At 44.1% G+C, this 11,898-nt stretch overlaps 1 protein-coding gene across 4 annotated transcripts in view; it reads left to right on the forward strand.

The window, feature by feature from the left end:
* LOC124001147 (ribosomal protein S6 kinase 2 alpha-like) overlaps positions 1 to 10,653 on the forward strand; it is an 86,764-nt gene extending 76,111 nt beyond the window's left edge. For all 4 annotated transcript variants that reach the window (XM_046307741.1, XM_046307743.1, XM_046307744.1 and 1 more), the window contains 4 exons: positions 3,856 to 3,932; positions 4,077 to 4,194; positions 4,401 to 4,538; positions 5,583 to 10,653. In XM_046307741.1, coding sequence (XP_046163697.1) covers positions 3,856 to 3,932; positions 4,077 to 4,194; positions 4,401 to 4,538; positions 5,583 to 5,705 — 456 coding nt within the window. In that variant the 3' untranslated portion in view covers positions 5,706 to 10,653. The remainder of the gene's footprint in view (positions 1 to 3,855; positions 3,933 to 4,076; positions 4,195 to 4,400; positions 4,539 to 5,582) is intronic.
* Positions 10,654 to 11,898: the final 1,245 nt, after the last annotated feature.

The following is an 11,898-nucleotide window of genomic DNA, read 5'->3' on the forward strand; positions in this document are numbered from 1 at the left end:
TTTAAACATTCTTGTACAGTTAAATAGTTAACACACACACATGGACACAGCATCACTGTGCAAGAGGTGTCACTAAAGTCCCTGGTTCGAATCCAGGCTGTATCACATCTGGTCATAATTGGGAGTCCCATAGGGCCCAGCGTCGTCAGTGTTTGGCTGCGGTAGGCCGTCATTGTAATTAAGAATTTGTTCTTAACTAACTTGCCTAGTTAAATAAAGGTTGCACACACACTGACCAAAATATATTGTTGCCATTTACGTATGTCCCCATTTACCAGTGAAGCATAATCAAACCCATTTCTTTCACTTACTTGCTGTGCTGTTTCGTCGTTTCATTCTCAACCAGGATTGCATCATACATGTCAAGCAGTGAAGTTTCAGCTCTGTCTGTCGGTGGCCTCATCCTCGGTGTGCACTGTTACTGTGTCCGTTTCCATCTTGTCCAGCTGTCTCTGTAACATTTCACCCTGTTTCTTGTCTGCATCGAAGTAGCAGTCCTTGTACCTAGCATCGAGCTTGGTGGCAACACAGTAAAGAGAGAATGCCACCGAATCACTTGTTCACAGCCTGTGTGGGCAGTTTTGTTCACAGCCTGTGTGGGCAGTTTTGTTTCCAGGGCCCACTGTTGTCATGGGCAACTGTTTCATTTGCCAATGTGGGCCAGTAAAAAAACATCCACCTCGTCGGGAAAAGGGGCCATCTTCACTCCATAGAAACTAGTCGGCACTGTCGCACACTAGCTGATAGCTAACTGGTTAGCATAGCATTGACGAAGTCAGAATGGGCATGCGCACTCCAATGTTGTGACAGAATCGGTGGCGTTAGAATGAGGAATTAGAATACGGCCTATTCCGATATGTTCACCGACATGTCGTGCATCCTTTTATATAGTGTGTGTGCGTGTACACTACCATTCAAAAGTTTGGGGTCACTTAGAAATGGCCTTGTTTTTGAAAGAAAAGCAAATATTTTGTCAATTTTTAAAATAACATCAAATTGATCAGAAATGCAGTGTAGATGTTGTAGATGACTAAGTTTATCATTGTGAAAGGCTAATTGATGATTAGAAAACCATTTTGCAGTTATTTTAGCACAGCTGAAAACTGTTCTGATTTAAAGAAGAAATAAAACTGGTCTTGTCAGAATTTGTGGGTTCGATTACAGGCTCAAAATGGCCAGAAACCAAAACCTTTCTTCTGAAACTCATCAGTCTTTTCTTGTTCTGAGAAATGAAGGCTATTCCATGTGAGAAATTGCCAAGAAACTCTACCCAGAATAGAAAGAGGAGTGGGAGGCCCCGGTGCCCAACTGAGCAAGAGGACAAGTACATTAGTGTCTAGTTTGAGAAAGATGCCTCAAGTCCTCAACTGTCAGCTTTATTATCTAGTACATGCAAAACACTGGTCTCAAAGTCAACAGTGAAGAGGTGACTCTGGGATGCTGGCCGTCTTGAACCCTGTCTAATATCTCTGTAGATACCTGAAAATAGCTGTGCAGCAACGCTCCCCGTCCAACTTGGCAGAGCTTGAGAGGATCTGCAGAGAATAATGGGAAAGATTCCCCAAATACAGGCGTGCCAAGCTTGTAGCGTCATACCCAAAAAGACTTGAGGCTGTAAACACTGCCAAATGTGCTTCAACACAGTACAGAATAAAGTGTCTGAATACTTATGTAAATGTGATATTTCAGTTACTTTTTTGCCCCACTGTATATAAATAAATATTTAGTCAGCCACCAATTGTGCAAGTTCTCCCACTTAAAAATGTGAGAGAGGCCTGTGATTTTCATCATAGGTACACCAATTATGACAGACAAAATGAGAAGAAAAAAATCCAGAAAATCACTTTGTAGGATTTTTAAGGAATTTATTTGCAAATTATGGTGGAAAATAAGTATTTGGTCAATAACAAAAGTTTATCTCAATACTTTGTCATATACCCTTTGTTGGCAATGACAGAGGTCAAACGTTTTCTGTAAGTCTTCACAAAGATCTCCTCTAGAGCAGTGATGTTTTGGGGCTGTTGCTGGGAAACATGGACTTTCAACACCCTCCAAAGATTTTCTATGGGGTTGAGATCTGGAGACTGGCTAGGCCACTCCAGGTCCTTGAAATGCTTCTTACGAAGCCACTCCTTCGTTGCCCGGGCAGTGTGTTTGGGATCATTGTTATGCTGAAAGACCCAGCCACGTTTCATCTTCAATACCCTCGCTGATGGAAGGAGGTTTTCACTCAAAATCTCACAATACATGGCCCCATTCATTCTTTCCTTTACACGGATCAGTCGTCCTGGTCCCTTTGCAGAAAAACAGCCCCAAAGCATGATGTTTCCAATCCCATGCCATAGGTATGGCGTTCTTTGGATGCAACTCAGAATTCTTTGTCCTCCAAACACGACACGTTGAGTTTTTACCAAAAAGGTATATTTTGGTTTCATCTGACCATATGACATTCTCCCAATCTTCTTCTGGATCATCCAAATGCTCTCTAGCAAACATCAGACGGGCCTGGACATGTACTGGCTTAAGCAGGGGGACACGTCTGGCACTGCAGGATTTGAGTCCCTGGTGGCGTAGTGTGTTACTGATGGTAGGCTTTGTTACTTTGGTTCAAGCTCTCTGCAGGTCATTCACTAGGTCCCCCCATGTGGTTATGGGATTTTTGCTCACCGTTCTTGTGGTAATTTTGACCCCACGGGGTGAGATCTTGCATGGAGCCCCAGATCGAGGGAGATTATCAGTGGTCTTGTATGTCTTCCATTTCCTAATAATTGCTCCCACAGTTGATTTCTTCAAACCAAGCTGCGTACCTATTGCAGATTCAGTCTTCCCAGCCTGGTGCAGGTCTACAATTTTGTTTCTGGTGTCCTTTGACAGCTCTTTGGTCTTGGCCATAGTGGAGTTTGGAGTGTGACTGTTTGAGGTTGTGGACAGGTGTCTTTTTATACTGATAACTGATAACAAGTTCAAACAGGTGCCATTAATACAGGTAACGAGTGGAGGACAGAGGGAGCCAGAAATCTTGCTTGTTTGTAGGTGACCAAATACTTATTTTCCACCATAATTTGCAAATAAATTCATTAAAAATCCTACAATGTGATTTTTCTGGATTTTTTTCCCCCCTTATTTTGTCTGCCATCTTTGAAGTGTACATATGATGAAAATTACAGGCCTCATCTTTTTAAGTTGGAGAACTTATACAATTGGTGGCTGACTATACTTTTTTCCCCACTGTATATATGTGTGTGTATAGTTTCTGAATGCACTGTATGGTCTAGCGATCGATTGGTGGTCTAATTCCACGAAGAGGCCGAACAATTTCTCTGTTTAGCATGTTTGTTTAGCATTCCCCATAGCAAACAATGCCATTGAGTAACATGGTAATGTTTTACCCTCAACCCGGTCCATGGCACTGAGATGACACAGTAAATCCCTCCCCTCATTCTTTCTTCAAGATGGACATTTCTGAAATGTATTGAATGTCCTTTCCAAGCTGAAAGAAGGTTCACTGTTTCAATTGAAACTTTCACCCGAGGTCTATTTCGCCTGGGTCAAAAGATTATTTGGGCTTTGTTGAGACACAAAACCTTCTTAAAGTAACTAAATATGTATCGACACGAACGTTACCATATAGATGGTTAAACATGTTTGAAGTCACAGGAGCGTTTTTGATGTTGCAGTGTTCTAATTTCGCGGGACATAGGAGGAAGCCGCGTCACTGAGGGGGCATGTCCGCCCATGAGCTCTGTCCGATAGGGGGCATCGATAGGCTAGTGTCCTTGTCAACGCACTTTATTGCCTTTGGTGTATAGCTCCACCCAGATTATGTGTTTTTACATAATGCTGTGTGGGTTCTAGGTGTTAAAGCGTCAGGGCTATGACGAGGGCTGTGACATATGGAGTCTGGGAGTGTTGTTGTACACCATGCTGGCAGGGTAAGAAACACACCACATGTCACTCATACAGCTGTGCACTGTATCCCACTCCAACAAAATGTTATGTTCTCAATCACTCACTTACATATATACATACACATTCATTCTCATTTGACTGGTGCTCACTCCCTCTCTCCCCCTCAGCTTCACGCCATTTGCCAACGGGCCCGAGGACACTCCAGATGAGATCCTGAGCAGGATAGGCAGCGGTCACTTCACCCTGACTGGAGGCAACTGGGATGCCGTGTCGGAAGCAGCGAAGGTACTGTAGGACTGACTAGGACTTGCTGGGTGACACAACTTATCACGCGATCGTGCCGACCTGAACTGTGCTGGCTTATATATTTTATTTTTGCAATGTAGTGAAGTGGAACAATGACTAAATGTATTTCAGTTCAGATTTCAAGGATGGAGGTGCAGTAAATTAGTCTAGAACTCATCTAACCTCCCAGCTATATGTCTTTATAGGACCTGGTGTCTAAGATGCTTCATGTGGACCCTCACCAGCGGCTGACCGCAATGCAGGTCCTCAAGCACCCCTGGATTGTCCAGAGGGACAAGCTATCCAACAGCCAGCTGCAGCACCAGGATGCCAAGCTAGTCAAGGTACTAGACTCATGCTACACTGTACACCAGTGGTTACCAAATGGGTCAATTTGTGATTGACTGGTCGATCGTCAGTCGTTTTGAAACACCATGCCCATCAGATGCAGGTACCATCAGTCCAGTAAAATAAAATAATTTACATTTATGCTCCGCTGTGCTTTCCATGGCTGAGCAGCCGCACAAAAGCCTATGATCACCATACGCAACTCCAAGCGTCAGCTGCCATTGAACCCTGGCGCAGTGGAAACACATTCTCTGGAGTGATGAATCGCACTTCACCATCTGGCAGTCTAATGGACGAGTCTGGGTTTAATGGATGCCAGGGGAATGCTACCTGCCCTATGCATAGTGCCACCTGTAAAGTTTGGTGGAGGAGGAATACTGGTCTGGGTTGTTTGTATGGTTCAGGCCCCTCAGTTCCAGTGAAGGGAAATCTTAATGATACAGCATACAATGACATTCTAGATGATTCTGTGCTGTCAAGTTTTGGGAAGGCCCTTTCCTGTTTCATAATGACAATGTCCCAATGTCCCAGTGCACAAAGCGAGGTCCATACAGAAATGGTTTGGAAGAACTTGGTTTGGAAGAACTTGACTGGCCTGCACAGAGCCCTGATCTCAACCCAATCGAATTTGAATTTGAAATCCGACTGTGAGCCAGGCCTAATCTCCCAACATCGGCTCCTGACCTCACTAATGCTCATGTTGCTGGATGGAAGGAAGTACCTGCAGCAATGTTCCAACATCTCTCCCAGAAGAGAGGAGACTGTTATAGCAGCAAAGGAGGGACCAACTCCATATTAATACCCATGATTTTGTAATGAGATGTTCGATGAGCACATGTCAACGTACTGTTAGCCATGTAGTGTATTTCTGCTGGACTCAGCTGACAATTTCATTACAGGTCTGAAAAGTTGGCATTAGAGCGCCTTGTTGCACACGCATTGTTAATTGTTCTGCCAATAGCACTAACTTTTTAATAGCTGCAACAATATTTGTCCTCAACTGTTGTCTTAACATTGCACTACCTCTTCTCTTCCCACAGGGGGCGATGGCTGCCACCTACTCTGCCTTGAAGAGCTCCCAGCCCACTCCGGAGCTCAAGCCCATTGAGTCATCCTTCCTGGCCCAGCGACGTGTCAAGAAGCTCCCCTCCACCTCTCTGTAGATCCACCAGAGAGAGACCATGAACACCCTCAGACTCTAGCTAGAACATCAGCCAGTACAGGAACAAGTCACGGGACTGAAGAGACCGGTACATCCCCTCTATCTAACCAGACAAGGACCACTGACTACTCTACTGCTGTCTCCTTCCCTGGCAGTGATATCAATACTCTGCTGCAGTCTCCTACCCTGCCAACGATATAACTACTCTGCTGTAGTCCCTTCCCCTGCCAATGATATTGCTTCTCTGCTGCAGTCTCCTCCCCTGCCAACTATATCACTACTCTGCTGTAGTCTCCTACCCTGCCAACTATATCAATACTCTGCTGCAGTCTCCTACCCTGCCAACTATATCACTACTCTGCTGTAGTCTCCTCCCCTACCAACGATATCACTACTCTGCTGTAGTCCCCTGCCAATGATATCACTACTCTGCTGTAGTCCCCTGCCAGTGATATATCGCTACTCTGCTGTAGTCCCCTGCCAGTGATATATCGCTACTCTGCTGTAGTCCCCTGCCAACGATATGGCTACTCTGCTGTAGTCCCCTGCCCTGCCAAGATTATCGCTACTCTGGTGTAGTCCCCTGCCCTGCCAAGATTATCGCTACTCTGCTGTAGTCCCCTGCCAGTGATATCACTACTCTGCTGTAGTCCCCTGCCAGTGATACCACTACTCTGCTGTAGTCCCCTGCCAGTGATATCACTACTCTGCTGTAGTCCCCTGCCAGTGATATCACTACTCTGCTGTAGTCCCCTGCCAGTGATATCACTACTCTGCTGTAGTCCCCTGCCAGTGATATCACTACTCTGCTGTAGTCCCCTGCCAACGATATCGCTACTCTGCTGTAGTCCCCTGCCAACGATATCGCTACTCTGCTGTAGTCCCCTGCCAACGATATCGCTACTCTGCTGTAGTCCCCTGCCAACGATATGGCTACTCTGCTGTAGTCCCCTGCCCTGCCAAGATTATCGCTACTCTGCTGTAGTCCCCTGCCCTGCCAAGATTATCGCTACTCTGCTGTAGTCCCCTGCCCTGCCAAGATTATCACTACTCTGCTGTAGTCCCCTGCCAACGATATCACTACTCTGCTGTAGTCCCCTGCCAACGATATCACTACTCTGCTGTAGTCCCCTGCCAACGATATCACTACTCTGCTGTAGTCCCCTGCCAACGATATCACTACTCTGCTGTAGTCCCCTGCCAACGATATCGCTACTCTGCTGTAGTCCCCTGCCAACGATATGGCTACTCTGCTGTAGTCCCCTGCCCTGCCAACGATATCGCTACTCTGCTGTAGTCCCCTGCCCTGCCAACGATATCGCTACTCTGCTGTAGTCCCCTGCCCTGCCAACGATATCGCTACTCTGCTGTAGTCCCCTGCCAACGATATCGCTACTCTGCTGTAGTCCCCTGCCAGTGATATCACTACTCTGCTGTAGTCCCCTGACAGTGATATCACTACTCTGCTGTAGTCCCCTGACAGTGATATCACTACTCTGCTGTAGTCCCCTGACAGTGATATAACTACTCTGCTGTAGTCCCCTGCCAACGATATCACTACTCTGCTGTAGTCCCCTGACAGTGATATCACTACTCTGCTGTAGTCCCCTGCCAACGATATCGCTACTCTGCTGTAGTCCCCTGCCAACGATATCGCTACTCTGCTGTAGTCCCCTGCCAACGATATCGCTACTCTGCTGTAGTCCCCTGCCAGTGATATCGCTACTCTGCTGTAGTCCCCTGCCAGTGATATCGCTACTCTGCTGTAGTCCCCTGCCAGTGATATCGCTACTCTGCTGTAGTCCCCTGCCAGTGATTTCACTACTCTGCTGTAGTCCCCTGCCAGTGATTTCACTACTCTGCTGTAGTCCCCTGACAGTGATATCACTACTCTGCTGTAGTCCCCTGACAGTGATATCACTACTCTGCTGTAGTCCCCTGACAGTGATATCACTACTCTGCTGTAGTCCCCTGACAGTGATATCACTACTCTGCTGTAGTCCCCTGACAGTGATATCACTACTCTGCTGTAGTCCCCTGACAGTGATATCACTACTCTGCTGTAGTCCCCTGACAGTGATATCACTACTCTGCTGTAGTCCCCTGACAGTGATATCACTACTCTGCTGTAGTCCCCTGACAGTGATATCACTACTCTGCTGTAGTCCCCTGACAGTGATATCAGTAGTTAATCTTTCCTCTGGATGGGCTTCTGGGCATGGTCACTTCATGACAATCAACCTGGACTAGCAACAAGACATGGTTGGGGATAAGGGGGCAGTGGGGTAGGGGCAGGTTTTGACAAATTTGTTAGCAGTATATTTTGGATTAAAGTTGTGTGTGCGTGAGTTTGAGACAACCTGCTACCACGGAGGACGTTGATGATCATTGAGGATGTTTCTGTTGTGTTTTTTGTTCTGCTGTCGTTTTGATTGGCTCTGCATCTCCCCTCAGCATCGCTGTGATTGGCTGTCGCTAAACTCTCTGCATGTCTGTCTGTTTGGTGTGTCGTTCTCTCTCCAATTGATCAGCTTGCCAAATCGATTTGTGTGTTTTTGCTGTTTTACCATTGAAAGCTGGAAGGGACAATGGCACAAAACGAGATCACAGTCCATCACGATCATTTTCCTACATTTTGAATGAACATTAAAAGAAAGAAAAAACATTTAGCCAAAAATGCCTCTCGTTTTTGAGACTATACTGGAACTAGGAATTCTGGGTAATGTAGTCAATGCTAATGTTTTTTCCAGGCCGAATGTCTCACTCTCCATTGCATGACTTGCAGTGCGTATATTCCAGGGAAGGGTTCAGAAAGTTGTTTGCATGGTCTGGTGCAGTGTGGCGTCATGTTGCTTTGTCCTTCTCTTATCTTTTCTTGGTGACATTTCCGATCCTGAGAAGAAGAAAAGATTTGAGATATGGCCAAATATTTTTATTGTAAAAAAAAATAAAAAAGAGAAAATAATATCTGTACTACCACTAACAAGGTGGAATGTTGAAATCTGTTTTTTCATTGTGTTTTCTTCTTGGATATGCCTATTTTGAATGTCGTCTTTCTTGTATTTGCTTTTGTTGTTGAAAGGCATGTTGAACGCACACACAGTCTGTTGGAGCTTCCATGACTCTTTCCCACAGCCCTCTGTGTTTCAATGTCAAGTATGGTGAGAGTGATTGTCAAAACGATTGCACTCAAATGCACACTCTCCCTTAAAGATATTCTCCCGTACTTTTTAACCAGTAGTTAAGTAGCGCCCACTAGCCAAAAATGGTCCCGAAAATTGCTGACCACGTCATTTCTCTTGCTCTGCTGGGTTTGCTTCTTGCTAGTTGTCAGTCAAATGTTGAGGGATTGAAGCTCATTGGTTGAAACTCAAATAATTAATAGGGGGCTGGCCCACGTGCAGGTAAATGTAGGGAAAATGGCACTGCACAGCTTCCAGAAAACTGTCACTTTCAAACTCTGGGTTTCGTGGCTAATTGAGGTAAGACTGTAATTCTGCTCATAGATTATGCATGTATGAGCAACACATTGACACATCCAGCCCAAAGCGGGAGATTTAAAAAATACTTACCAGTCGCCAAAGTACCCGGGCATGTCTTTAAGGTCTCTATAAAGTATATTGGTTTTACTTAGACAATCCTTGACAGGAATATTTTTTGCTCCTCTGATTTGATTGGCCTGTCTGTTGGTCTTAATCAGGACATAAAGTAAATGTCCACAGGTCCTTTCTGTCTCCTGTTCAGTTTGACATTGTCTGAGTAGAAGTGCCGATCTAGGATCTGTCCATATCTTATTCTATACAGACACAACTATCTGACACAACTGCTGATCCTGGATCAGCACTCCTACTCTGGGACGCATTTTGGATACGGTCCGTGGACTCTAGTACAGTATAGGTCACAACAATGTCTTTCTTGACTAGAGGTTCCTATGGGATAGTACATGTTTGCGTGGCTATGTTTTTTTTGGTAGCTTTTAAATTCCTTATTAAGGGCAGAATTCCTAGACACAGTATCTGCGTTGAACATGCTTTTTAGTCTAGGACTTGTCCGGGAAACTGGCCCCTGCGCCTACAGCAGAAAGATCCTGTAAGTTTATGTAGGCTTGGATCTTTAGTCTTTGATATGTGATGCATATCTGTAGAAAGGTTGGGATAACTCTTTCTATGGGAAACGCATTATTAAGAAGAAACAGATCAAGATGAAGGGAAAGTTTGACTAAAACAAGAAATAACAGCTACCACCCACTGAGACTCTTCGTAGTAACAGTAACCCATCTGCTATAGTAGCACAGTGACATTACTACATTTGCAAAGTATGAAAACCCCTTTCATCTCAGATCAAGTGGAATACATAGTTATGTTTATTTTGTTTTAAATCAAGTTCTCTATCGCTTTATTTTTATTTAACCTTTATTTAACTAGGCAAGTCGGTTAAGAACATTCTTATTTACAATGACAGCCTACCGGGGAACAGTGGGTTAACTGCCTTGTTCAAGGGCAGAATGACCTACATAGGTTGAGATTAAATGTTTAATTTACTATGATGATATTTACCTCTTGTCTGTTCTATGTTGTTGTACCTTTCCTTATAAGGGTCCATAAACACTTCTCGTGGCAAAAACACGATTCACCAATGAATTGCAACCTAACTCAGACACGTCCCATGATTCTGCCATCTCGAACCAATTAAATTCCATCTTTGCTGCAATAGTTTTTTTTCTGCCACGACCAGTGTGTTTGGACCCTGAAGTGGGAGCTTTCTTTGGTATGGAACTATTCTATGTGTTTGTTCCTCTTGCTTTGTATTCCCTTCCTTCCTGGTTTTCCATGTGAGTCGGGATGAGATGGGGTAGTTCACTCTCATCTGCCATTACAGCAGTGGGTATTCAGGCCTATAGGGAGTTCTGATAAGATGGCTTTCTATTAAAATACTTTTCTCTGCGCTGATCGAAGACTGCTCTGTGTCAGCTGTAAACATTTTCTGTCATGTATGTGGACTTTAATAATATGATAAAAACAGCAGGTCTTGGATACGACCAAAATTGCAAATACCGTGGAAGGGTTTTTTCAAAATCCTTTCAAATGGGACTTGTCGTGCTCCTATATTCTTGTGTCTATGATTTTATACTATTTTGATGGATCAACCCCTTCAGCATAGCACCCCTTATTATTGGCATATTCAACAGCGGTTAAGAAATATATTACTTTAACAGTGTTATCTTGTGATCAAGCCATCAATGTTTTGTAATTATTGTGTCGTAAAAATGTTAGCTAACGGGTTAGCAATTAGTAGCATTTTCACTGAAATGTCAAATATACGTTCAGCTTTTTGATACTCTGTTTACCCAATAACAAAAAAAGTCCCTGTATTGGCATATGGTCCCCAGTTATTGGCCACCTAACTATTTTGTTTAAAAAAAGACAACCTTGTAGCCAAAGTGTTTACGGGATAGTTGGCTAGCCTTCCGGTTAAAAAAATAATTAGTTGCCTGAAATCCGGTATCTATATTTGAGGTTAAAAAATTGATATTAAATGACACGGGGTCAAATTTTACAATGCATTTTGTGGGACACAAATGGTGTCTTTAGTCGCAAAACGTACCGTTAGTTTCCAGTCCTTTTAAAAGTTGAGCTCGAGGTGATTTCAGTTAGCAAAGTGTAGTGTTCTAGACCCTGTGCTGTATTGCTTGACAAGAGTGGTCCTTTTTAAAACCGACTACCGTCGTGGCCAAAAGTTTTGAGAATGACACAAATATTAATTTTCAGTCTGCTGCCTCAGATTGTATGATGGCAATTTGCATATATTCCAGAATCATGAGTGATCCGATGAATTGCAAAGTCACTCTTTGCCATGCAAATGAACTGAATCCCCAAAAAACATTTCCACTGCATTTCAGCTCTGCCACAAAAGGACCAGCTGACATGTCAGTGATTCTCTTGTTAACACAGGTGTGAGTGTTGACGAGGACAAGGCTGGAGATCACTCTGTCATGCTGATTGAGTTGGAATAACAGACTGGAAGCATCAAGAGGAGGGTGGTGCTTGGAATCATTGTTCTTCCTCTATCAATCATGGTTACCTGCAAGGAAACACGTGCAGTCATTATTGCTTTGCACAATAAGGGCTTTACAGGCAAAGATATTGCTGCAAGTAAGATTACACCTAAATCAACCATTTATCGGATCATCAAGA

This window comes from Oncorhynchus gorbuscha, linkage group LG17 (genome assembly GCF_021184085.1).
Source record: "Oncorhynchus gorbuscha isolate QuinsamMale2020 ecotype Even-year linkage group LG17, OgorEven_v1.0, whole genome shotgun sequence".
In the NCBI taxonomy this organism is placed as follows: Eukaryota; Metazoa; Chordata; class Actinopteri; order Salmoniformes; family Salmonidae; genus Oncorhynchus; species Oncorhynchus gorbuscha.